This window comes from Scophthalmus maximus, chromosome 5 (assembly GCF_022379125.1).
Source record: "Scophthalmus maximus strain ysfricsl-2021 chromosome 5, ASM2237912v1, whole genome shotgun sequence".
Classification (NCBI taxonomy): domain Eukaryota; kingdom Metazoa; phylum Chordata; class Actinopteri; order Pleuronectiformes; family Scophthalmidae; genus Scophthalmus; species Scophthalmus maximus.
Genome location: NC_061519.1, coordinates 13804408 through 13831307, shown reverse-complemented (window position 1 = coordinate 13831307; position 26900 = coordinate 13804408). Strand labels below are relative to the sequence as shown.

General features: G+C 42.9%; 3 protein-coding genes and 1 long non-coding RNA gene across 9 annotated transcripts; 3 read left to right on the top strand and 1 right to left on the bottom strand.

Moving 5' to 3' along the window:
- Nucleotides 1-81: 81 nt before the first annotated feature.
- Nucleotides 82-4818, bottom strand: LOC118310805. Its single transcript, XR_007030741.1, has 3 exons — nucleotides 2277-4818; nucleotides 2015-2073; nucleotides 82-169 (listed from the first exon to the last, which is right to left on the bottom strand). It is a non-coding gene; the product is annotated as an uncharacterized LOC118310805 (long non-coding RNA).
- On the top strand, nucleotides 4305-10588 carry cnn2 (calponin 2). The gene is made up of 7 exons (XM_035634091.1): nucleotides 4305-4463; nucleotides 6997-7118; nucleotides 7230-7296; nucleotides 7746-7883; nucleotides 7995-8111; nucleotides 8766-8912; nucleotides 9184-10588. Exons 1-7 carry the CDS (start codon nucleotides 4335-4337, stop codon nucleotides 9487-9489), a joined length of 1026 nt encoding a protein of 341 aa, XP_035489984.1. The 5' UTR covers nucleotides 4305-4334; the 3' UTR covers nucleotides 9490-10588.
- Nucleotides 10589-11792: 1204 nt separating this feature from the next.
- rps15 (ribosomal protein S15) lies at nucleotides 11793-14176 on the top strand. Its single transcript, XM_035634679.1, has 4 exons — nucleotides 11793-11876; nucleotides 12293-12378; nucleotides 12839-13073; nucleotides 14013-14176. The coding sequence occupies exons 1-4, from the start codon at nucleotides 11874-11876 to the stop codon at nucleotides 14124-14126; spliced, it is 438 nt and encodes a 145-aa protein (XP_035490572.1). The 5' UTR covers nucleotides 11793-11873; the 3' UTR covers nucleotides 14127-14176.
- Nucleotides 14177-14640: 464 nt separating this feature from the next.
- On the top strand, nucleotides 14641-26431 carry LOC118311116 (dipeptidyl peptidase 9-like). Of its 6 annotated transcripts, none has more exons than XM_035634678.2 (22): nucleotides 14644-14796; nucleotides 15576-15732; nucleotides 16071-16161; nucleotides 16320-16558; nucleotides 16769-16881; nucleotides 17119-17292; nucleotides 18263-18434; nucleotides 18594-18704; nucleotides 18834-18962; nucleotides 19055-19116; nucleotides 19201-19301; nucleotides 19570-19747; nucleotides 20173-20332; nucleotides 20516-20595; nucleotides 21064-21216; nucleotides 21723-21858; nucleotides 22626-22771; nucleotides 22921-23067; nucleotides 23174-23326; nucleotides 23778-23920; nucleotides 24863-24974; nucleotides 25157-26431. In XM_035634678.2, exons 3-22 carry the CDS (start codon nucleotides 16106-16108, stop codon nucleotides 25247-25249), a joined length of 2658 nt encoding a protein of 885 aa, XP_035490571.2. In that variant the 5' UTR covers nucleotides 14644-14796; nucleotides 15576-15732; nucleotides 16071-16105; the 3' UTR covers nucleotides 25250-26431. The 6 variants fall into 6 exon arrangements, with proteins under 6 accessions (XP_047188041.1, XP_047188039.1, XP_035490571.2 ...); XM_047332084.1 differs by lacking the exon at nucleotides 14644-14796 and adding an exon at nucleotides 15035-15139; XM_047332085.1 differs by lacking the exon at nucleotides 15576-15732 and having other exon boundaries at nucleotides 14641-14796; nucleotides 18266-18434.
- The last annotated feature ends 469 nt before the right edge of the window (nucleotides 26432-26900 follow it).

Genomic DNA, 26900 nt, shown 5'->3' with positions numbered 1-26900 from the left:
GTCTTTTGAAGTGCAATTGTGCTCAGCAATTGACGGACACCAAAGGGTCAGTCTCCGCTCCGTGTTCCTCTGGTTCTTGTGTTTGAGCTCCACTGTAGAAGTTGCTCTAATTCGTTGCACTTGCTCAGTTCGTCCATGTGGGGGTGCACATGAGTCATGTGTGTCCAGTCTGCATGGGATGTAAGGTGGTGTGGGATGAGTAATTCAGCTCACTGACAATAACTGGATCAGACTTTTCCATGTTGTGGGAACCACTAACAATATTAAGCCAAATATTTTTTTCAAATAAAACGCATCATACTGATGATTCTGATAAACTGTCGTGTGGAAGTCTGGGATTGTTACCTGCTCAGTAAAAAATAACATCCTTGTGACATTTTTATTAGCGCCATAGATCTCAACAGAGGCTGTATATTGGTCTGTACATGTTTGAAATGGATGGACTCCGGGGTGTCGTAATGACATCACTCCGCGCCGTGACGCAGTCAGCTTATCTCATTTTATTGCAGTTAGATGAGTAACGTGCCTCCCTGCAGGGTGTGTTGCCTCAGACTCTGAATCAGCCCTCTGCACACCTGTATGACCTCATTCCTTCTCCTTTAAAGTTGACAAATACAGCTGTTCTCATGACCAACCATGATGTCAGAGACTGAGGAGGAACACCTGGACTAACGTCATTGTTACTGCCCCCAGGACTTTACATCCCATTCTGTCTGGTTGGAACCTGGAGACCGACCGACAGGCGAGCGTTTATCACGAAGGGTTCCAACTAAGCCCAGCAGTATGTCAGGTCCAAGTTGTGCATTTCGTTGATATGTGCTGATGTATATATATATTTTCTCAGAGCTTTATATGATTCCCTCAACAGTTTGGACGCCCTGTGACGACCGAGTCATCTGCAGCGGCTGTAGGTTCGGTTCCACCTTTCCTATTGCTGCATGCCCCCCCCCCCCCCCCCCCCCCCCCCCCACTCTGTGTCTCTAAATAAAGGATACAAATGGCTCAAAGAATATTAGAATAAATACATAAAAAAAAAATTCAACCATCCATACAAAGCCCTCAAATACTCATCCGATAAGGGGGAAATTCCAAATTGATACAGCAGCACAGGGGAAATGTAATACTACCATAAACAAAATCAAAGATAGATAAGAAAAAAACTGAACTTTACATTAACAATAACAAACACTATATACAAAGTTAAACTAATTAAAAGCATCAAAACATCACATTTGAGGAACTACAACCAGCAAATGTTTTGTTTTTTTTGCCTGGAAAAGGATGGACAGGTTAACCGGTCATCCAGTTTTCTATCAGTCAACAAATCAATTTAAAGATTCGTCATTTTAGTGATGACACACTTGTTGAGGCGAAAAACAACACACAAAATGGTCAAAATACAGAACGTCTTTGGGTGCTTTGCTTCCAGACGACATGCTTTCGATACTGAATTCTGAGGACTCCATATTTGACTTTCAGCACTAAACCTCTCAGTCAGAAGTTCCAGGGCCTGAGACATGCTTTTGCCTCACAATACCACCCCGACTTAATTTCCAACACAAATCACAGTTTCGCTGTTAAAGTAAACCACCAGGATGCTCCGTGGAGCCAGACAAAGCTGGAACAAATGTTAAATATTCGCTTCTTTGGCCAGTTTTGCTGACTGTCCGGAGCTCAACGGCTCTTAACCAACAACAACAACAACACTATATTGTCCATAACCAGATTACAGCTTCTCAGGGGAAACAGCTGGCTGTGTGACACGGAGTGTGGATGGCTTCCTGTTAGAAAATATATGTTGGTGCAGTTGTAAGGAGCTTCCTTTCTTTACTTTATACTATATATGCTTTCTCCGTATGTTCGTGTTCAGTAAAAAGAAGCCATGTTGTCGCTGTTGTTCATTTTCAAAGAAAAAGAGTTACAATGTTTTCCTAGCTCAGGATCATAACAGTCAAGTATTGAAGAGAGATCATATTTTCCCACTTGTCTTCCCTTTGAACGTCATGGCTCTTACACGAACAGAAGCAGCAGCAGCATGGTGTGGACCGGTCCTGCGGTTTCTCGACGACTTGGCTGAAAGTAGAGAAAAGAGAAAGACCTCACTTCGACCTGATCATTCATCGGGCCTGTTCTGACTCAAAGTCCTTTCACTGTGTCGTTCATGTGTGAAGAAGGAAACACTCGACTGTCCTGTAAACTGTTGTCTCTCGAAACAAGGACTTGTTTTGTTTTGTTTTGACAAATCCTGGCAGAGGAAGAGAAGTTGTATCTGTTACCTAAGAGCTGCACAGCAGCGACATTACGTCACCGCAGTAGCTCATTGTGCTTCGTTTACTTTGCTCCGAACTTCTCTTTTCCCCCTCTCAGCCCGACTGTGACTCAAAGAAGTGCGACAGCTCGTCTCGTCCACTGCACGTCTGGTATGCAGGGTGGGACCCGTGGATCACTCCCACCATTCAGGAATTTGGGAAGTTTCCTTCCATATAAGGAGTTTTTGATATCAATCGCGACCTAAGGAAGAGCAGGGGAAAGGTGGAGCCTAGGATCGATTAACGATGCAAGATGGTTGAGGCCGACTTACTTCCGGCTTCGCTTGAACCCAAACATTTCATTATATTATCTTATGTTATGTTATGTTATGACTCATCAAATTCTATATGAATCTTAGATGACGGCTTTGTCAGTGCAGTGTACTAGCTAGAAGGGCAAAACAAATTTAGTTAAATGCAAGGTAATACACATAAATATAATATGTATCAACATGTATAACAGCAGACTACTCTTATAGAGGGAGATTAATACATGTGTATGATATTTACAGCAAATTCAGCAGCTACAGTAGATGACACTAGCATAGTTTTCCTAGTTTTTGGCTTATAAAATAAGATACGGTAATCCTCATGGCCGCGAAGTTGAAATTATAAATAGAAGAAACATCAGAAAAAAAGGTAACGGATAAGTAAGCTTGCAGTACGACGTAACGCAACAAAATAGAAAATTATATTGCACAAATAGAAACTGAGTATTGCACAGTTAGATGAAGTTAAAACACAGAGTCTGTGATGTAGAGTTATGCTGGCATCTCTTTTTGCTGCACAGGCCTCTGTGACCTTCAGATCTGTTTATAGTGTGTTGCTTACCAACTATTTGAGATCATGTGATAATGCAGGTTTTTAGTCAAAGTTGTTTTGGTAATCTCTCTTGCCGGGGCAAGACAAAGAGCCAGACGGAACAGGTTTAATCAAACAAACACAGTCAAATCTAAAAAGGCCAAGCCTCTATGAACACGGTGTTAGTGTTTATTTAGCGGTAAGTGTATTTGGAGAGTTGTTCTCTGTCTATTTAAACGATGTGATTCACGGCTGATCGCTGGCCTGTGATTGTAATCCTGAGTCGTGTCACATTATTCTGTGAGCTACAGTTGTCTGCATTTGACTTGCTAGATTTGTGTTGTTGATGCCCTTCTTGTAAAGCAAGTGCTTGTTTATTAGTATGTAACTGTCACATTTTGTGCACACTTTGTATCATTCCAACACTTGATAATCATTAATTGAAAACCTATCACACAATCCCAGTTAATGCAATGATCGAAGGCACACACACACTCCGTTGATCTGTGACGTCATCGCATACAACCGGCAGCGAATAGTCTCAGAATCCCATCTTTGATTTACAATAGAGGCGTATACAGAAACTGTGATGGACTTTGCATTTGACATGCTGAACTGCATGTAGATAAACAGTCTAAACTCTAGACCTGGACTCTGCATCCCTCCTTGGTCTGCACTCAAACCTGAGCACAACTTTAGTGTCCTGATCCGACATTGTTGCCACACCTATTGATCCACGATACACTCCATCAAACAAATAAATGTATAGCAATAATAATAAATAAATAAATAAATAAGTGATGCTTAGTGAAGGGGAAATGATGACAAGTGAATGGATCAGCTTATAAAAGCTGACACTTTGAAAAAAAAAAAATGAATGTTGACCCTCCATAAACCCCTCTCTCAAAACAAAGCAAAATACATAGAAACAAACAGAGGGCATTAACTTGTGTGGGTTTCTTCTGTAGTATCCCAACAGTACCTCTTGTTTACGTATTATGTTGAATATTAACGAAGGATAGGGATTTTTCCCCCCACCAGTTCTATATGAGAACCCGCGCTTCCACGCCCCCCGTGTCGCTCGGGCGAACTCTCGGCAGTGAACCATCTTGACTCTTCGGTGCCTCGTCTTTGACGGGAACCGTGGGAGCGCTCTAATTGGTGGCCGTAAAAGAGAAAGGAAGTATTTAGCTCTCGGCGACGTTTCATTGGAAGAGAAAGTCGATGATAACTTGGGGCAGTTTTGATTCTCGGGTTAGTGTCTCGTCGCCACAAGCAGCAGGAAACAACTTGTCGACAATGTCTTTCAACAAAGGTCCTGCCTACGGGTTGTCCGCGGAGGTGAAAAACAAGGTACGTGTACTCATCTTATTTGTAAAATATCATTAAAAGTAAGTTGAGCGGAAGTTTTCTCCCCTCGTCCTCCGCCTCCCCACCGCGCCTCTCTCCGGGAGCCGGGCAGTCACCTGGCCTCCATTTTGATCACCGGTTGAAAGGTGGAGGAGACGACGTCCGCACCGAGATTTGATCTTTGAAAAGATTTACACAACTTCCCTAAATCCACGAACACTCTCTCCGGCTGGTCTGCAAAGTCCAGGTCCGTCTTTGAGTTTGACATCTTTGAGGGGTTTTTCCCACACGGCGAGGAACTGGATTTTCCTCGTGCACGAGCCGAACTTCACCAAAGAAGAAGAAGAAGTAAAGGAAAGAAGGAACGGACTCTGGGCGTTGTCCGTCTTTGTCTTGGCACGGACGTATGTCGGTGTGGCACATTTCTTATCCCCGTTTGCAGCACTTTCTCTTGGCTGCAGCTCGGCCTGCACCAGCGGACACTGGTTCACCTCCACGTCCCTGGGTCGACCATCACCTCCCTCTACGTCCCCGTCAACTTCTTATTGGTGCTATTTTCTATTTACTTTTTTTTTTTTTTTTTACAAAATAGCAATTCATGTTTTCTACTTCCCTTGTGTGATGTGTCGTGCTGCCTTCACGGACCGTTTTCACTTCCATGATCGCGTCTGATGATCAGTACAAGTAGGAAGATGATCATTTTTTCTTCTCCTCTCAACCTCAGATTCGACCCTGTACAGTAAAACCCCGTGTAGACTAAAGTCCCTGAAACTGATCCAACACCCACCACACTCTCTTGTGATGGGGAGAGCTTTGTGTTTTTATTGGGACCTGTCTGACCAGATCCACTTCAAATACCAGGGCTGATGCTGGAGATCACTCTCCAGACCACGAGCTGCTGCACAACCTTGACACTTTCCTTTTTCTTTCTTTTATCTCAAATATCAGGATGAAATGTGCTGCGTTCACTCGGGGGGATTCGCCATCATTTGTCTCAAAACTTTGGTTCAAGTTGCGGCGAACCTGCTTGAGAGGTCTTTGGGTTTTCGCTCACCACTGTTTCCATCAGTTTCTTTAACACACCTTCGGCTGATTTTTCTCTTCATTTTTTTCACCAGCTGCATTCCTGGGCTGTGCCCTTGTACGGGAGGGAGAGGGTCACGTCCCCTCCCCAAATCTCTCCACAGAACAACATGTGCCGTAAAAAGACAACCGTTACCTTGAATGTGTGGGGAGCGAGGGGCAGGGGGGCAGAAGAGATGCTGACTTGAGTGGTATTTCCTGCCACCGGTGACGTAGCCCCCTCCGTGAAATGCAAGGCATTTAAACTCCTCCCACCCCCTCCACTTTTCCCTTCTCCTCAAAACTCTTCGAGGCAGAACAGTCTACTGGCAATAAGAGGAATAGTCCAGGCACTGAACTTAAAGTTGTCCCCATGCACGCACAGTCTGCGTTCATTCATCGGCCCGACGCACACCATCCTCGCCGCTTCTTTCTGCTCTTTTGTCCGAGCACCGCGGAACAAATTCCTGGTGTTCAAGCTTGTCCCTGTAAATTACATCTGGAGAATTTCTGTTGTGGGCAATTAAAATGGCCAGTATTGCTTTTTAATGTGGGGATGGCAGAATGAAGGAAGTGTAATTAGAAGACAGAAAGTCCTTCCGAGTGGATCCAGCTGTGAGCCGAGCGCGGCCAGCGTCTATGTTTACAGCGGGTCGAGCTCTGCGGTTTGGTTTCTCGTCGCCCTCGGGGCGGCGGCGGGGGACGACGACAGAGGGAGACTGATTGCTGGTCCATAGTTTGCACGCAGCCCACTCGACACCTTTATCCCATACACCAGGACAGGAAATGAAAATCTCGTTAACCTTTCCTTTCTCCTCCTTTTTCTCTACTTTCCAGTGCGTCACACGACCGACTGAACTGTTGTACGTGATCATAATGCTCCTGCTGAATGGGCCCCTTTCAGAGCCAGCGTCGCATGTTTCAGACACACGTGTCATCTAATCAAAACAGGCTTATGAATCACAGTGACACCCTCACTACAGAGTCAATCCTTGTGCCATGTTGAGCCCGTGTTACAGTCACCCACCCTCACGTTTCCAGCAACTGGCTTCCTGTGCAGAATTTAGCATTTGACCAAACAGGATATCCTTGTTTGTGTGTGTGTGTGTGTGTGTGTGTGTGTGTGTGTGTGTGTGTGTGTGTGTGTGTGTGTGTGTGTGTGTGTGTGTGTGTGTGTGTGTGTGTGTGTGTGTGTGTGTGTGTGTGTGTGTGTGTGTGTGTGTGTGTGTGTGTGTGTGTGTGTGTGTGTGTGTGTGTGTGTGTGTGTGTGTGTGTGTGTGTGTGTGTGTTCGGTCATGTCAGTGTCACCTTTTGTTTATGAGGGCTGCATAAGACAGAACCCTCTCTGTAGACAAAGCATACCACACTGGGGCAAAGTGAAATTCAAGGTTGACCATGAAACATGATATTTTGCAGTCACACTAACACACTTCTTAGGTACAGTGCTGACCTTTTGACCTCTCTGTCCAACCAGATCGCACAGAAGTATGACCCTCAAAAGGAGGATGAGCTGAGGGTCTGGATCGAAGACATGACCGGTTGTCCCATCGGCCCCGACTTCCAGAAGGGCCTGAGGAATGGAGTCATTCTTTGCAAGTAAGCGCCGATCGACGGTCCCGTCCATTACGCTCACTGACACACGAGCACCTTGGTCTGTCGTTTCCAAATGAACAGTGGTGTTGAATATTTACCTCTTTTCTCTCACAGTCTTATCAACAAAATTAAGCCGGACTCGGTGAAAAGGGTCAACCAATCATCGCTGAACTGGCACCAGGTGAGTCAGTTGATGATCCATACTTTTCAAACTGAAGGTGTGGTGAAATTATGCTTATTGTTTCCTGCTGACTTCACTTTGTACTCTTAGGCACTACCAGTTCATTCAAGGCGTTTATATGTAGTTAACAAATGTCTCCCTGTGCTAATGCATTGTGTTGTACATGTTTTCTACCAGTTGGGATGTCGGCACGCTGAATCATGCTCGGTAATCGCTATACTTGCAGTGTTGTAAGCATCCTTGTAAAAAAACGTGTTTCTTTACCGAGGTGTAAACCAGTCACGTGAAGTCACTCCCATATTTGAGACTACAAACTCGTTCTCACAGACGAGTGACTGCATCTCATTAATAAGAAAATTTGAGATGGTTTGCAAACAGAAACATAATTACCGCTCTAAATCCTGCTCAAACAACCGCAGCTGATCATGTTTGAATTGGTGCCGTTTCAGCTGGAGAACCTGACGAACTTCATCAAAGCCCTGACGGCCTACGGCCTGAAGCCTCATGACATCTTCGAAGCCAACGACCTGTTTGAGAGCTGCAACATGACGCAGGTGCAGTCGGCGCTGCTTGCGCTGGCCAGCATGGTGAGTCTTAGACCGGAGACGCTAGTAATATTTTCTTGTCACCGCTCGTGCACGAGTGGATTTTCTGGAAGTGCACCGCAAAGACTTTCTACATTGTATTTTATCTTTTAGGCCAAGACCAAGGGCTGCAACTCCAAAGTGGACATCGGGGTGAAGTACGCTGACAAGCAGGAGAGGATGTTTGATGATGAGAAGATGAAGGCTGGACAGTGCGTCATTGGCCTACAGGTATTTCTCTCTCTATATATATAAATATTGTTTGGAGACTCCTGGGTGAGCAGGCAGGGTTTAAAATGTGTTTGCACTGCAGTTTGAGATCTGAATACTCTTCAAGTATCACATGACTGAAGTTTATGTTGGCACAGGTCTGACTGTTATACTCAAGGCTGTGGAAGACCAAATAATCCAGTAAAACAGGACAAACCTTTCCGTTCTTGTCGATAAGGGGGGAAATGTATTAGACTGAAATAGTACTCCTGCAAATGTTGTTACATCTTTGCCTGAGCAAGATGAGGCCTATGGCACGCTTGCAAGGCTGAGCTCCACACTGCATGAGGCGAAACTATTGCGAAACCAGACGTTGTCATGATCTCATGTCAGGCACAGCATACTTCTGTGTGAGAGCGGTTCATTGTTCTGTTTTGTGATCATTTCCGTCACCTACACACTGAGGAGAGGTTACAGTACAAGTCACTGTTTATAATGCGGTGGCAGGTGACAGTAGTCTGCCTACATTACAGGGATATTATACATTTTACCACTGGTTGTTGTTGTGAGTAAGTGCAGCAAGTTAAAGCACCCTCTTTGCAAGTCTTGTATTGTAATTGGTTGTTTGAAAAAAAATATTTACTGTGGTGTTTTTATTTTTGTTTTGTTCTTAAGATGGGGACCAACAAGTGTGCCAGTCAGGCAGGTATGAATGCATATGGCACCAGGAGGCACTTGTATGACCCCAAAGTTCAAATCCAGCCCCCGATGGACAACACGACCATCAGTCTGCAGATGGGAACCAACAAGGGGGCGAGCCAGGTACTGAAACATGTTTCCGACTTCTCATAAATGCAGTTTTATAAGACTGAGGGTGGAAACAAGCCCCAGGGAACCACTTGTATATCATCCTGTAAACTTGCATCATGTTAAGTCTTAAAAACTTAAGTTAGTTAAGCTGTAAAACTCCCAGATTGTCGACGTCAACACTGGGCTCAGTTAAAATCACTGCTTTATTTAGAGCTTTCTAATGGGAAGATCATAAAATAAACGTGTTCCTCATTCCCTTGCTCCTCTGTCGACCCTTCTCCAGGCCGGGATGACGGCACCAGGTACGAGGCGTGCCATTTACGACCAGAAGCTGGGCACAGACAAGTGCGACAACAGCACCATGTCCCTACAGATGGGCTACAGCCAGGGGGCCAGCCAGGCCGGACAGAACTTCGGCCTGGGACGGCAGATCTTTGACGCCAAGTACTGTCCCAAACCCGGCGAGGTTATGGAGGAGCAAAATGGGGCGGGGGGCGCCCGCGAATCCATCCCAGATTTCCAAGACGAGGGTTACCAGGGTTACCAGGAGGAAGAGCAGGTGTACCAGGAGGAAGGGACCGATTACTAGGAGGAAGGGAAAGAGCGAGGAGGCGTGTTCTGCAAGACGATCTCGAGGCAGGTGGTTTATTTTTATATCCACAGGGTGTTGCACCTTTTCTGGGTCATGTCCTTTTTAGTATTGTATGAAGTGTTTTCTTAGCCCTGTTTGTTCAAGACCAATGTCACACATATCATGATGAACTGTATTTCTGTGATCTTTCTTTTTTGTTTTGTTTTGTTTTTTAAATATATATATATATTTAAAAAGTGACCACAAAAGCCAGTCTTTTTGGCTTAGCTAGTTCTCTATCCCAGGGATTTTAAATGTGCCAAAGCCCCCTTTGGTTTTTGTTGAGTCGTTAGTTCCATTGAGGAAGATCCCTTGAGTTTTGTAAGGGGAGAAATGAAACTAAAAAGTGAAACATTAGGGAGTATTTTTCTTTTACATTAAATGTTCCAAACCCATGCAGATCAAAACACCAATGCATGTGCTTTATATATAAAAACTGTATTGTCTCTGTAAGAAACATGAATTTATTTCTGTAACTCCTGTGAATGAAAATACCCATTTGTTTGTGTTTTCTATCTTGGTTTTGTTACTGCATCTTCTTCATCCCTTCAGTATTGGTCATTGACATATGCAGTAGTAAACACTTATCATTGTTCAGACTGATGCAGGAATATAATGTGGGTTTTTTTTTGTCCCTGTCTTTTCTCACTCATTTGAGTATTTCTTTCATGGAGGAAATATTTCCTTTGTTTGCATAAGCAGCCCGACTGGAGCTGAGCTTGTTTTCTTTGGATGAAGGGCTTTGCAGTGGGGGCGCAGACAAAATAATACTCAAGTGAAATTTGGAACATTCCAAGCAAGAATGTTTAAGTGAATCATTCTTAAACATTGGTTGATATGCAAACCAATCATGATTTTATTTGATTATCAAGATTATAATTTATGCTTAGTGATTTGAAGGGTGGGCTGTTTTTTTACCTTTGACTCTGAATAACATTTTGTATTGGACTATACTTTTTCTTCTGGAATCATTTTTATGCCAGTGGAGAAAAAAAAATGTTTGACTTGACAACTGTTTGTGTGAATACAGTGTAATAAACAAGACGTGTATTCATTAGCTGGTGTTGATTTGTTTTTGTTTTAAAAGGAGACCTGCACACATGAAGAATAGACCTGTGATGAATGTCTTATTTTGCAGCGATGTATGAATTGTTAGATGTCGAGTAGGGAGCGATATTTCACAAAAGATTTTATGAAGTGATGCCTGATGAGACCTCAACTCAAAAGTCCGGAAGGATCATGAAATACAAACTCTTGTGTGCAGTCCTGTGGTTGCATTATTACGAAACTACTGCGCATAATTACTATTTTCTCAGTTGTGGGATCTAACTATTCAGATAGTTGTATTTGTCTGGGTCTTGAGATTTCTCCCTGTGCTCCAAATCAGTGATCATGAATTTCATTTTATTTGGGTTGCCAGCCGGACCCAAATTGTAGATTTAAAAACTTCAACACTTGTTTTGAAAATCAATGAATTGAGTCTTCAGTATTGTGTATGTATGCATAAAACTGTGCCTGCCCCTGCAGAGCCACAGAGGCCGAAAATAAAGGAAGTCAGTCTGGAATAATCTCAACAATCAGATTTTTAGATATTCATATCTAAAGCGAAGCTGATAGATCAAACATAAAAGGACTATTTAACTGGAGAAATTCAAATAAATAATAATTAAATGATCCATCTGGATTCACCCTTTGTATTAGGGTGGAGTCCGACAGGAAACATCTAAACCGGGTTAAACAAAACCTAAACTATCTCAATAAATCAATCAGATTGTATTTCTATAGCCAATATTCACTAGTGATCATTTGCCTCATAGGGCTTAACAAACTATACATGGTATAATAAAAAACAATAAGATATTTCCCCCTAATATGTCTTTGATTAGAAGTGTAAAGTAGCATCAAATGGAAAAACTCAAATTTATTACGTAAACTGTAAACTGTTAAGCAGTCGTGCTTGATTAAATGTAGTTATACTTTCCCCCTTTAATAAAGGCTCTTTGAGCCTGCTGTTGTATAGAAATACATCTCCGTTAAAAAACAAACATACAAATCCACAAACAAACTGTTTTTTTCCTATCCATCTGTAATTGTCTGTTCTTGTCCTCCTGATATGTAGAAGGTCAAACTCAAATTTACAGAAACGATCACTTAGAAAAGCGACACGTTGGTAGAAACTCGAAAATGGTCATAAACTGGAGTTGTAATGCAACACCACCACCTGCTGGTCATAGAGGGGACTGACACCGGAAGACACCACCGGATGTCGTGTCCTCAAATCGCGCGATATCAGGGCTGCCGGGACTTTGCGCCGTTCTTTTCCTACCGGAACATCAGGCAAGATGGTAGGTACCTAAACGATCGTGACGCTCGTTAAACTACAATCTACAAACATCTGAGCTCTGTAGAAAATAATTAAGATATCTGGATATGTCACCCGACAGTAACACACGTGCACTGACTTTACAGAGGGAAATCGTGGCACAGAATATCAGATGAATATGTTTGTAGGCTCTGTATTAGCCCGAGCTATGGCTAAGCTAACCCGGTGGTTCTACGTAGCCCGGACTAGAAATTAAATGCGACCTGCCTTTTGTAAAATCCCTCTAGTGATCATGCGCGACGTAATAAATTGACCTATAACTTTTTATCATTGCCACATCGCAGTCATGGGCTAAACATTATATACATTTTTAACACGGGAATGAATGCTAACTGTGCTAGCTACGTATTTACCAGGAACCATGTCTGTCTCTTCCAGGCAGATACCGAGATCAAGAAGAAGCGTACCTTCAGGAAGTTCACCTTCAGGGGTGTGGACCTGGACCAGCTTCTGGACATGTCCTAGTAAGTGTAACAGCTGATGATGCCCCGTGGACAGCTCGAGCTACAGTGCTGTAGCCTAACTGGCTGTAAAATGGCCTTTTGGTTTTCTGAAATAGATTTAAGTTTTAGCAAGATTCAGAGTTTCTGACTGAATACAGTATTTTTAATAATATGTGCATGTCCTCACAGAAATGATTTCAGGTTTCGACATGTGCTTGTGCCATAACTCTAAATATCGGAAGGGAATGTTTTTATTGTGTTTTGTAGTGAGTTATATAAAAATCTGACTATCTTTACTTTGTCAGCAGGTAAATCTGACCTTTTCTGTTCCTGATGATGCATTTCTCCACTATTCCTTATTTTCATTTAACTTGTCCAATTCAAAATGGTTGATCTTGTGAATTTCAAAATCAAAAGTGACTTAAATGTAGTTAAAGAGTTGCGTGTTTGATTGACATCACTGTCGTCTTGCCCTCTGTAGTGAGCAGCTGATGCAGCTGTACTGCGCCCGCCAGAGGAGGAGGCTGAACCGCGGTCTGCGCCGCAAGCAGCAGTCCCTCCTGAAGCGCCTGCGCAAGGCCAAGAAGGAGGCTCCCCCCATGGAGAAACCAGAGGTGGTGAAGACCCACCTGAGGGACATGGTCATCCTGCCTGAGATGGTCGGCTCCATGGTTGGCGTGTACAACGGCAAAACTTTCAACCAGGTTGAAATCAAGGTGAGGTGCAACTGGTTAGGTGGGAGCGAGACTGTACATTTTGAAACATTATCCTGTATGGGGCACCATGTTTTTCATATCCATATTCTTATTTCGTCATTTTTCGAAGATGCGTGTCATTTATAGACACTGGGGTTAATGCAAAATGGACATCAGTCTGTTCAGAGCAATTGGATTAGGATAAATCCTTTTCAAACAAAGCCCTGATTAGTCCAAGAAATATGGCTTCTCTTGCTGCTCAGAGTGCTCTTGTCAGCACTTGTTTTTCAAGTTACAATGTGGACCTGGCATGTAAATCTCATTCCATACAAATTAGGCAATAACTGCTGCTTAGATGCAGTTCCATCAATGTAGAACTATAAATCTGAGGGGAAAAATTAATGAAATGGATCAGGTTGATTGATGTTGACATTTTTGGCAAATTCTAAATGAATCCTCCCTGTTTTAGTGTCTTTATTGTTCTTTTGCAAAGTTTTCTCAATCATAGACTTCTCACCCATCCATTTCACTGAAATATTCCCACTTTAAAAATGTCAAAAGCTTCAAAACTGCTGTTTGCAGAACACTCAAGGCCATGTAATACAAATGTGACAACACCATGGTTTTGTTATTAATGATGCAGGATACTGAAGAATAATGGAAGTACTGTCAAAAACATTGCCTGTCTTGTTTTACAACTTCCAAAGCACATTGATCCAAACTCATCCCGGCTAGTTTGAGATAAACACCATTTTAATCTGTCTAAATTATAAAGAACCACGGTGAATGTTGAAAGTCTTATCAGTTGCTTAATTTCTTTCTAACTTTTGATCAACTATACACTAATAAAATTCTCACTAGTCCTCAACATTACCATTTGCTACTTCTATGTTGTGTTATTTTAGTGTTTTACGACTGCATTGGTTTTGGTACTTATATAATGTTGTTTTCCCTCCACAGCCTGAGATGTGCGGTCACTACTTGGGCGAGTTCTCCATCACTTACAAGCCAGTCAAGCACGGTCGCCCTGGTATTGGAGCCACACACTCTTCTCGTTTCATCCCTCTGAAGTAGAATGGCTGTATTCTTTGTATAAATAAAAAAAACTGGGTGCTCCACACAAATCCTCTGGTTTGCTTTCTTCAAAAAATATTTCAAAATGAATTTTGAACTAGGTGTTCTCTTAAAACTTTAGTTTTTAACCTAATGAGGTGTTGTTGACAGGGTGGCTTTAAAAAAAATAAAGTGGGTGGTAATGTATTTTTAGTTATGACAGTCACATTCAGTACAGGTGATTTTCATCTCTGTAACAACACAAAGACTTGGGCAGGTTTTAGAATAAATAAAACATTGTGCAGTTGATTAAAATTTACAGTTGGTTTGAGCTATGTACATGTATCCTACAATGGCCTTGCTTTTCGGTTGTTAACCTGGATAGAGGTAATTACATTGACGGGACCAGAGCATGACGTACACGAGTCGGTCATCGGTTATGATCCATCCTGCCACATCCTGCGCAGCACTGACCCTCGCTGACGCCTCATATGAGCAGCGGTGCATCCCTGAAATCCTCCCGGTATGTATTCCTGCTACAATGAAGGTTCCGCGTTCCGATCTGAAAGCCAGTTATATTTTGTGTGGCCGCTCTGGGCCATGGATACAACCTTTAGCAGCTGCACGATCTGTGTACTGACACAAAGCTAACACTGTCTAGAGCCGGGTTAAAGAAACAGTGGCCAGTTTGGTATGTATTTTCTTAAATATTAGATTGTTTGATAAAGACGATCTTCTAAGCGTCAATCGTCGTCGCCCCCCCCCTCCCCCCAATGGAATACCAGAAACCACTAGCTAGCGGCTAGATAGCATTATCTAGCTAGGTTAGCGGTATGTAGCTGGTTAGCTTAAAAGCGAAATTGACAGAAGAGGGCTGTCATGTCAAAATGTAGACAAAATACATCAAAGGAACGGACACGGTTTCATAACTGTCACTGTCGTTCAAGTTTGGCTTCCGTTAATTATTGTCGAATGTAACAGGAGTGCCGTCAGAAGTGTTAGCAGACATGTATTTGCCGGTGTTTTCCCCCGGTGTGAGTGAATAGTTGAAATCCGAGAACAAAGCTCTATTGTAGGCTAGCTAACTGTTAACATTCACGATGTCATGACTTTATTCTTCACCCCACTTGTTCCCCACCCTGACAATAATAGCTCGCCGAGGCTCTCAAATACATCCAGCTGAACCATCCGGGGCCTTTCTGTGTTTAACCTTATTAGTCGCTGAGTGATTATTTCCATTTTGACATTTCTCACATGATTCCACAGTGACCACGTTAAGCTGAAGTTTAATGTTCAGGGGAGATTTTTTAATTTTTAAAAAAATTTTAATAGCAGAAGACACCCAGACCAGTATTACAGTTTCACTTCCCCGGATCTAGATTTTGGAGATTTCAGATCTTCCATCAGTCCGCTGGTATACTCCTCTCCCCTGTGTCTGAACTGTTTGCTTGTTTGTGTTTTTGTTGTCAGTCAGTGTTTCTTCGACACAGACTTTAGGTGCCTCGCCAACACAAGAAAGGGAGTGATTTTTCCCACCACTGTTGTTTACATCATACTGATCCTGCAGCCACCAGGGATTATAAAGGAAGGCACGTGGGGTATTCCCTAAACCCCGGACTTCTCCTGGGTTAGTGCAGTTGTAGACGACAGTTGTTTAACATGAATTATGATCCTTTACTGGCACAAACACCCATAGCTGCGAGTTTACACGTGTCTTCAAAGTGGAGCTTTATGAATGATTTATGTTTTTACTCTTCCTCATTTCCCATCACCGTGATGTGGTTTGAAGACAAAAATAATAATTTAAAATTGTCCCTCAGTCAAGAAAGTCTTATCAAGAAAGAAGACTAGTGCGTGCCTTCAAAATGATCTCCATACCCAGCGTCATACGGAATTCCATGGTTAGATTTTTTTTTTCTGTTTAGAAATGCTGACATTTTTTTTGTTTCTGGTCTTTGTTCACAGGTTACAGAATCAGAGTGAGGCACGTTGACCGGTGAATGCATAGAGGCAAGAGGGTCAAACTTTGTGACAATAAAGAGGGTATCTGGAAAAGGTATGGTATGACGCCTCGGGTTCATGTTACATCTCCCTTTAACTGCTTTGTTTAGGAAGACGGATGAAGAATCATGTTTTAACCAATTCTATTGAATGAGTGCAGGTGTGTCTGGGTGTTTCCACCTCTTATCAGATGTTTCTGATGTCCACATCCAGCTGTGTGACCGTGAGCATGACGGCTGTGGACGGCCTTTCGGACAGTACGGAGGTGGTGGAGATGGAGGACGTCCCATCTCAGTTCTTTGTGGAGAAACACTCTTGGGAGGGCCTTCGTGACATTATCCACTGTAGCAGGAAATACTCGGGCATGATCGCCAACAAGGCCCCCCATGACTTCCAGTTTGTGCAGAAGAAGGATGAGAATGGACCTCACTCCCACCGGTTGTACTACCTCGGTAAGCTTAATGATGCTGCTGCACAAAGTCCCCACTATCCAATTATGATTCGTATTTTCTGTATACTCTCTTAGTACTCCTTTAACTTGACCCTGGTAGTGTTTTGCTGCTCTAGGCAGCAGGAAATGATTGCCTCATGACATTGAAACAGTCACAATTTTAAAGTCCCCCTCTTTGTTGTCTTTGTTGCTTTTCTATGTGCTTAACCAGGAATGCCTTATGGGAGCAGAGAGAATTCATTACTCTACTCAGAAATCCCCAAGAAGATTCGTAAAGAGGCCCTCTTAGTGTTGTCATGGAAACAGATGCTGGATCACTTCCAGGTGAATTCCCTTTCTCTTCCTTTTTGTGCCAGTACCAAACAGCACAAGCTGATGTGTCAAAGCAGTATTGCGTTTTATGTTTGAAACTCAAAGGATTAGGCAACCATGGTAGAAACTATGAGAGGACCGCCTGGCTTGTACGACCTTTATGCAGTAATTTGACATCTTATATATAATAATATCTTCGTTATATCAGAAATGTTAGAATTTTTCTTCTTTTGTGTCTGTTCGTCTAAGGCTACACCTCACCAGGGTGCCTACTCTCGAGAGGAGGAGTTGCTGAGAGAGCGTAAACGTTTGGGAGCATTTGGCATCACCTCCTATGACTACCATGCTCAGACGGGCCTGTTCCTCTTCCAGGCCAGCAATAGCCTCTTCTACTGTCAGGATGGAGGCAACAATGGCTTCATTGTGAGTACACTGCTGCCCCCCGGGTTTTGTACCCTTACCAGATATTGTTGATCCATGTGTGTTGACCTTGAATGACACATTTCTGGTAAATGTGTTGTATGAAACTAAAGACATCAGAGAAGTGCGAGAGCAGTTCGGTGGCAATTTAAAAAAAAAAAAATGTATGTTCTGCTTGTGTCAGTTAATGATCCTTAACCTGTGATTTCTGGTCATCTTAACAATATGCAGTTGGCTTAAATCAGGGATACTGATCAAGGTTGTTTTAAGGGATGTTTTAATGTGAGAGTTGCGCCTCAAGGGCCGTCTAAAATGTGGGACTTGAGTGTTGTGTTTGTGACTTTTGTAACTTTGATACCTTTTAAAATCGCTGTCTCATGGTGTTTCTCAAATTCTTTCTAAATCATTTACTAAGTGAGGAGGATGAATTCTAATGTGTCATCAAACCGTACACAGTATATTTCACTGTATTTGATGCATAGTTTTAGGGATGTGATTTAGTTGGTGCCTCATCCCTGCCTTTGATGTCTTTAACAACTATTGGAGTCAACAAACTTGGGAAGAATATTGCAAGATTGGTATAAAAAAAAGGTTAATGTTTATTCAACAGCTATTACTATTACATTAAAAAACACCAATGAAGTGAGACATTTGTGTATACATCTTTACTCAGAGATTGTGCAGAAGAGATAAGATTAGAAGAATTGATGTGTTTTGGGTAAAGCATTATTGTACAACAGGTCTACTCGTTCTGTATTACACAAACAAAGCTATGAACACCAGCAGGTGAGAAAGCTTTCAGTGGCAACACTTCTTGCTCAGTTTGGAGAAATCTTAAAGTTGTACCTGACGGCACATTTCATGTCAGAGAAAATAAATACTGTCATCATGCAAGTACCTCCCCCTTCTATCTCTGGATCCAATGTCCCACTTCTGTCTCCCCCATGACTAAGATTGTGTCTTTTGGTTTTAGCAGTCTACTCCTTTAAAGCCTGTGGAGATCAAGACCCAGTGCTCAGGGACCCGCATGGACCCCAAAGTCTGCCCCGGAGACCCTGACTTTATAGCCTTCATCAACAACAACGACTTGTGGATTGCCAACATTAAGACTGGCGAGGAAAGAAGACTCACCTATTGCCACAAAGGTCTAAAGCTGCTGGGTTTCATTTGAAAAATCGCATTACAAATAATTCATGTTCAAGTTGTAATTGTACAGAATCATATAATCTATATTTGACCACTATACCAGTAAAATCACGCAGATTTGAGTTTTTATTGTCCTAATTTATTTGTTGTTTTTAAAGGTGTGGATAATGTGAAGGAGGACCCGAAGTCCGCAGGTGTAGCAACATTTGTCATCCAGGAGGAGTTTGACCGTTTCACTGGCTACTGGTGGAGTCCCTCAGCAGTCGAAGGTCGGCACTTAGAATCTTAGATCACCAAGTTATTCATATACACAAGGATTATGATAATAAGACAGCCAGTTTTATGCACTATTTTCTGTATACACTCTCCTTAAATACAACATTTTCTCCCCGGGTCAGACTCTAATGGAGGTAAAACAGTGCATCTTCTGTACGAAGAGGTGGATGAGACGGAAGTAGAGATTATTCACGTTCCCTCTCCAGCACTGGAGGAGCGGAAAGCAGACGCATACAGATATCCTCGTACAGGTTGGTATAGTTCTGCATACTGTTCCCACCCACGCTTGGAGCAGTGAATGGTTTCTATCATTTATATTTTCCTTTGTCTTTATTATTGACAGGAAGCAAAAATCCCCAGGCCACCCTTAAACTGGCAGAGATCAAGACAGACAATCAAGGAAGAGTGAGTCTTTCATAATCTTTTCTTTCTTCTCCAGCGTGATTATTAGATGTCCCTAATGTGTGTGTGTCATTGTTGTACTGACAGATTGTGAGCACACAAGATAAAGAACTTGCCGCACCCTTCAATTCCTTGTTTCCTGGGACGGAATACATCGCCAGAGTGGGATGGACGAGTGATGGCAAATAGTGAGTGTCTCCATCAAGACCCTGACGTTGTTGTTGACTCTGGGACGCTGTCTTTCTCAAGATTAACCACGAGAAGATAAAGCATGATACTGAGACATGAAGAGTGACACCTGTAGATAATATTCTCTTTGGCATTTAAATTTATATCAAATGGAAAGATGCCTACGGTTATTGTCTAATGAGGCATTTGTTTCCATAATCAATTATAAAAGGTTACTTAAAGAACAAAGCAATCATTTGAGCTTGGCTTTTCTCTGTGGTCCCCTAGTGGCTGGGCGGTACTTCTGGACCGCAGCCAGAGGAAACTACAACTGGTCCTGCTGCCTCCAGCCCTCTTCGTCCCTGTCACAGAAGACCCGGCTCAGAGGCAGGAGAGTCTGGAGGCCGTGCCCAGTAACACACAGCCATACATAATCTATGAAGAGACCACTGATGTCTGGATTAATGTAAATCTTTTCACACTTCACATTCACACTCTGTGGTTGCTAGGGCTGCCGCGGTTATTGAAATACCGCCATTACGCCATTATTTCATGGCCAAAAAGTATCGGAGGGATGATGCATACCCAGCACACGTTGTACATATTAAAGTGTGTGTGTGTGTGTGTGTGTGTGTGTGTGTGTGTGTGTGTGTGTGTGTGTGTGTGTGTGTGTGTGTGTGTGTGTGTGTGTGTGTGTGTGTGTGTGTGTGTGTGTGTGTGTGTGTGTGTGTGTGTGTGTGTGTGTGTGTACACGTATGTATCAATACCACGACAGCCCTAGTGATTCCCTGTTTGTCCTGTTTCTACTTAATGATTGTTATTGTTGTGAGTTTTATTCTGCTGTAAGTGTTCAGTAGAGTGGCTAACTATTCCCCCTTTTTCCTCCCACAGGTTCATGATATATTCTTCCCCTTTATTCAAACGACAGAAGATGAATTTACTTTTATTTGGGTGAATGAGTCTAAAACTGGTTTCAGCCACCTGTATAAAATCACATCCCTGTTACAACCGGGCTGCTACCATTGGACAGAGGACGACCAACACATAGAGGGTAAGAGATGAGGAGATGCTCTTGTGTTTATTTCAATTGATCTCTGTCAAAAGATCCTGTGGCTGTATGTTGTTCTTTGTTTTTAAAGCTAATGCTATTTTATCTCATCTGAACTCAACCGTCAGGGTTTATGTTTTTGGTATGTCAAGGAGCATGTTGATTCCGTTATCTTTATTTTTGCAGGAGACTTCAAATGTGCAATCAAGGAGGAGATGACATTGACCAGTGGAGAATGGGAAGTCTTGGCAAGACACGGTTCCAAGGTAAGATTAAATGCCACAGCGTTGGATTTATAATATTCATACCTTTTAAGATTAGTAGCTGTACTCTGGTTTTGAAATGAAACCCTGATTCTCAGTTTGAAGTTGAGGGTGCTTACATCTACAGTACATCAGATGAAGGACTTGTGCTTCGTAGTCTAAAGTCTGCAAACGGTTAATCTGCTGACACAGAATATCTTCTGTTGGAGCCACCTTCTCTTCTTGCCTCTTGTCTACTTAAACTGGGGAACTATGAAAAAATAAATACCAGTGTGGTAAAACTGATTCAAAACCAATGTGCTAGACAAAACAATGACTGAACAGTTTATGGTTTTCTTTCACTAGTGTTCAGCATTAAAACATATCCAGGACTGAAAAACATGAAGAGAATTTAAGAATTTAATAAGTCAGTTCATATGAAGAATGTTGTAAGATTTACCTTTCATTTGTCTATTCTCCCTCTCTCCGTAGATCTGGGTGAACGAGGCAGCAAGGTTGGTTTACTTCCAGGGCACCAGAGACACTCCTCTGGAGCACCATCTCTACGTGGTCAGCTACGACTCCCCTGGAGATGTAGTCAGACTAACCAAGCCTGGCTTCTCTCATAGCTGCTCTGTTAGTAAGGTAAAGCCCTTCACCTTTCAGCCAGCCTGTTTTAACACTTTCTTACAGATTGTCCTTTGTTTGCAAGTTATTTTTTTCCCCTTGCGGGCAAAACATATTTCTCAGCAGTGATTTATAATAGAACTCAGTGTTACACAATATGCAGATTGTGGTTTAGTGTGAGTAAAGCAGATGGAGGATTTGAAATAGATCTCAGCAGATCAAGAGACCACTTCACCCGCTTGAGGACAATGGAAATACGTTAGAAACCTAAGGAAAAGCTGTGAAAGACAGGATTGGTTGGATAGACTCCAGTACATGGGATTAATGTTCGCGGCTTTCAGTAGAGTTCTACGCTGACTGGCACATGTTGGGCCTTATAACAGCGATCCTCGCACTGTAGCATCCCATGTCCTTGTAGGATTCCAGTTCCTTCACTGTACTTGTACAGAGTTGCTCTGTTTGGTCCAGAATTCTTTACACCTCTGTTTTTGTTTTACACCTCTCTCCCCTCTGTCACTCTGCAGAACTTTGACTTTTTCGTCAGCCACTACAGTAACGTGAGTACGCCTCCATGTGTTCATGTCTACAAACTGACCGGTTCAGAAGGTGACCCTCTACACATGGTACCTGAGTTCTGGGCCAGCATGATGGAATCGCCAGGTAAACAGGATGTGATACTAACAAAAACACAACACATTGCCTTGTCTGTAGAGTGTCTACACAGAAACACAAACTGTAATCCCCCAATGAAGAAGTAACTTGTTCCATCAAGAAAATGCTAGTTTGAGATAGTTAAAAAACTATTTTGTGCTAAAGGCAAATGTCTCAAATACCAGATCCTTATTTAAAATGTCTCTGAGCACCTGGTTGTCTAACTCACTGGAAAGTGAATGTTTTTTACAGTTTCTTTAGTTAACTTGCAGAGCAATAACTGAACAAAAATGTTCGTGTTATTTCAGTTCTGTTGCCATCTATGATAAATTCATTTTTTTTTTTTAAACAAATCTGTAAATGAGATTTGATTCTGATTCAGTATGCACACATTGTATTTACACAAATGGTGATCTCATTAATTATTCTCTTAGAGAGCAGTGTGGCCAAGTGTAAAGGCTAGCCGCCTATCAGTGGCTTTTATTCCTGGAAGCATCAATAGAGAAGAGTCTATGGGTTATTTTGAGGTCTGGCTTTGATTAGATAAGGACGGCGAGTTTGAACCACAATGGCATCCTCCAGACAATTTTGACTGTAAAACGGATAATGTGCGGCTCAGGCGCGCACGTCATCACGAGCACTTTGTCTCAGAGTTTATTGTTGTTTATGATTGATTGAAGGATGTTTGATTTAGATGAAATTCCACCAGGTGTTTACCTAAAATCCCTGGTAGGTTTTGCTAACCTAACGTCTACATGTGTTAATGTGTCCTCCAGGTTGCCCGGGAGATTACAATCCACCTGAGATTTTTGACTTTCCTGGGAAGTCCGGCTTCCAACTTTACGGGATGGTATACAAGCCTCACAACCTGCAGCCTGGCAGGAAACACCCGACTGTTCTCTTCGTGTATGGAGGCCCACAGGTATGCCGCTTTTTCCGCTCTATTCTCGCCTGAGTCCGTGATCTGATCATTTTGCGTTATTCCTCAAGAGATCTTGATGGGGTTTTAAACCTGTATTACTTTGTAAATAGAATAAAAAGCTTTGATATTTTGGGTGTGTGTGTTTTCAGGTGCAGCTGGTGAACAACTCATTCAAAGGGATGAAGTACCTCCGTCTGAACACGCTAGCCTCCCTGGGCTACGCTGTGGTCGTCATCGATGGGAGAGGTTCCTGTCAGAGGGGCCTTGAGTTTGAAGGAGCACTGAAAAACAAAATGGTAAAGTAAAGAGTCAGATAGTTATATAAAAGCATTGTCGCTTAAACAGACTCAAAGGGATATAGAAAGTCATCAATGTAACGTGATTTTGCCGTTGCGTCTCCAGGGTCAGGTGGAGATCGAGGACCAAGTGGAGGGGCTGCAGTATGTGGCGGAAAAGTTTAACTTTGTGGACCTGAGCCGTGTTGCTATCCACGGCTGGTCCTACGGGGGCTTTCTCTCACTCATGGGCCTCATCCAACGACCCAATGTCTTCAAGGTGAGGAGGCCTCTTTCGCCCCCTTCAGCCCTCCGTTTATCGTTCAAGCTTTCTATCAGTGAGCAGTCTCCGCTGTCTCCTTCATGCAGAAATAAGAGAGCATGCTACAGTTTGCATCTCTGTAATGCACAGAGAATTACTTATCACTGCTTCATTGATGTATGAAGTCTTCCTTCTGAACTGGAGGTGCAGTTGCCTCTTACATCCACATGGTGTCTGTGTTGGACAGCGCTACAGTGTGATACTAACAGCCTCAATCCAGCGAGGGTATCTGCAGACGCATCCCTGTGCTGACGAGATTATGTGTTTTATTCATCCTAGTTATAATATTATAATTTGGCTGCAACATATTCAGAAAATCTTAAACTACCGTTCTCCTCTCCCATAAAGTGTCACTTCTCCATAGTTTTACATCCATTTGTATCTGACTATATTGTGTTTTCTCGGGCAGCTGGCTATCGCAGGTGCCCCGGTGACCGTGTGGATGGCCTACGACACCGGCTACACCGAGCGTTACATGGATGTGCCTGAGAACAACCAGCAGGGCTACGAGGAAGGATCTGTGGCCCTGCATGTGGACAAGCTGCCCAGCGAGTCAGTACAAACAGACACAGACACACACACCTTTTTAACGACTTGGCAAACGCGTGTGTTTGTGTTGGATCTGTTTTTAACCTCACGGCATGTCCTGTGTAACCGCATAGATTTTTGTACATGTTTTATCATGACATTTATCTTCTTTAAAAGTCAATCTGACGGGTACGCCCAAGACAGTTCTTTTTTTTCATGCAGCGATGCCCTTTCTTTCACCAAATATTTGCATCTCAGGTGATCGTTCTCATTCTTTTGGACCTAAAATGTGAGTCATGGACTTTAAGCCTCTTGTACCGACAAAACAATTGGTACAGATTTTTGGCAGCCATCATCAGATATATACCAGAAATGATATGATGAATGTTTGAGGTGGCAGGCTAAATCAAGTCTTTCGAGGCCGAGAGGAGCCTGAGGGCCGGACAGACGACATGTTGGAGCGCTGCTCTTGAAAGCTAATTTCAAACTAGAGAGTTTTTGAAGCCCTGCGGCTGCTGTATTTCAGATTTCTATACATTTCTTAGAACCCATGAGGACTTTCCTTTTATTAATCATGAAGGAATGGGGAGTCTCATTCCCCAATCTTGGACAACATAAAACTTTAAGAACTGAACCGTGTATCTTAGTGTTGAACAGTATGACATCCTATTGTCATATTGTTGTGTTTTGGACTGGGGGATAAAACAGTTACAAAAAAGCAATATTTCAAAAGGAGGTAAAACACACAATTGACCTACCTAATATTTTGCAAGTATTCGTCAGAAATTATAATTTTATACTTACCGTGATCTATAGCGACTGATATGAACATTTGTAATCTTGATAACATTTTTGACCATATCGCCCAGCCCTAATTGTGTATCGTATTGTCATCATGTAATCGTTGTCATTCCAGACCCCCTAATTGTGTATCGTATTGTCATCATGTAATCGTTGTCATTCCAGACCCAATCGTTTGCTGATTCTTCACGGATTTCTAGATGAGAATGTGCACTTTTTCCACACCAATTTCCTCGTGTCACAGATAATCCGTGCTGGGAAGCCCTACCAGCTTCAGGTTAGCAACGCATATCACCTGAAAAGACACTCCAAGAATGTGTACTCATGTCTGACTGCAATGGCTTGGGCCATTGTAATGTTTAATTGCGGTTAAATAAAAATAAATAATTCAATTTCAGGATTTTATACTGAAAGTGTCACTTTTTAAAAGTGTCCTTACCCTGTTTTTAAATGTTCCAGGTCTACCCCAACGAGCGACACAGTATTCGCTGCCCTGAGTCTGGAGAGCACTACGAGATAATGCTGCTGCACTTTCTACAACAATACCTCTGAAATGAGACAATAGGGCAGAAGTGGAGTCTAGCTCTGTCCTCTGTCCTCCTTTATTCCCATCTTTACTCTCTCTGACTTCCCCAACGCAACCCAACTGTTCACCATTGTCATCCAGAGACTATCATACACTGCAACCACAAGCCCATCTCTCTCTCTCTCTGTCTCTGTCTCTTTCTCCCTCACTTTCTCTCTCTCTCTCTCTCTCTTTCTCTTTCTCTTTCTCCCTCGCTCTCTCTCTCTCTCTCTCTCTCTCTCTCTCTCTCTCTCTCTCTCTCTCTCTCTCTCTCTCTCCTATGAAGTCATCTCACTTCTCCACCATACAATTCCACTTTTGCTCTCTTTTGTCTCCTGTTCTGTTACTCGCTTGCTCGCCCAGTCTCCTCCATAACCCCCCCTCCCTCCTGTACAGTCTGGGGTATGGTTTATGAGCACAGAGATTTGGTGTCTCACCCTGAAAGCTGAACAAAGACAAGGACATATGGAGAAATATTCACAGGCTGTGTCACATTGACTCGCCGCTCACCCACGTCCTCCTCTGCAACCACAATGGTTTTTGCCAAACGTTATCATATAGTCTCGCCCCCCCCCCCCCTCCCGGTGCCCTACCTGTTTTGTCACTTGAGTCGGTGGTAGAAACATGGTTACAGTTCAAAGATATGAATGGAATCTATAAATATTTTCAAACATGAGCTCACACATTATGTAAAATGCAGTTTATTTCATATATACACTAGGCACGCACACACACACACGCACACACGCACACACACACACGTGAAATATCCTTACATGCTGTGAGTCTGTACCTGGCAGTTTGTGTAATGATGAAGAAAGGAAGAAAACTACGACTCTTCCTCTGTCCACTTGTTTTAAATGTGTGTTGTTTAAAATAAAATATTTTTTATGGATTTTATTCTTTTTTTTTTTAATGGGTGTGACAGAAGCCACTCATTGAAACTTTTGCGCCGTTTTCTCCCCTCACATCGCTGAAGATCTCCACTTGCCTTCTTCTCACATAATTTATATTTGCCAAAGTACCTCTTGACTCTCGCTCATGCTGGTATTTCCTTTTTTTACTGCAATAAACACAACAGGAGGGTGAGCACTGTAGTCTTACAACAGCTTTGTACCACCGGAATACAATTTGTACATGGTTATGAATAAATGTATGAATCAATCACATGCTTTTCTTTCACTGCGGTCTTCTCTCGTTCACCGTGTTACAGGTCACGTAATGTGCGGCTGCCTCATGTGTTGTACCAGGCGGCCCTGCTGGAGAACACTTGACTCCAGTGTGTTTTCATGCATCAATATTCCACTCAGAGCCCCAGTTGCTCCCCCACTCCACGTCCCCCTCCTCAGTCAGCTGCACCTGACCAAACCCTCACCACTGCCACACCAACGTGGCCTTCGAAGCTCAGTAAAACCCTTTTCACAAGTGAAGCAGCGGAGGCTCGTTGGTCCTTCTGTCCTCCTCTCTGGAGGCGCAGTTACCATGGCAACCCTTTTGATAACGGAGCACTCTTCGTCGGTGAGTGACGCCCCCTCCCTTGGTCTGGGTTCACTAGAGGGAATCTGCTCCTCACATCAACACGCGGGTGTTCTGCAGTGCTCCACGCGGGTACTTGTGATTTGTACAAACTTACAGGAA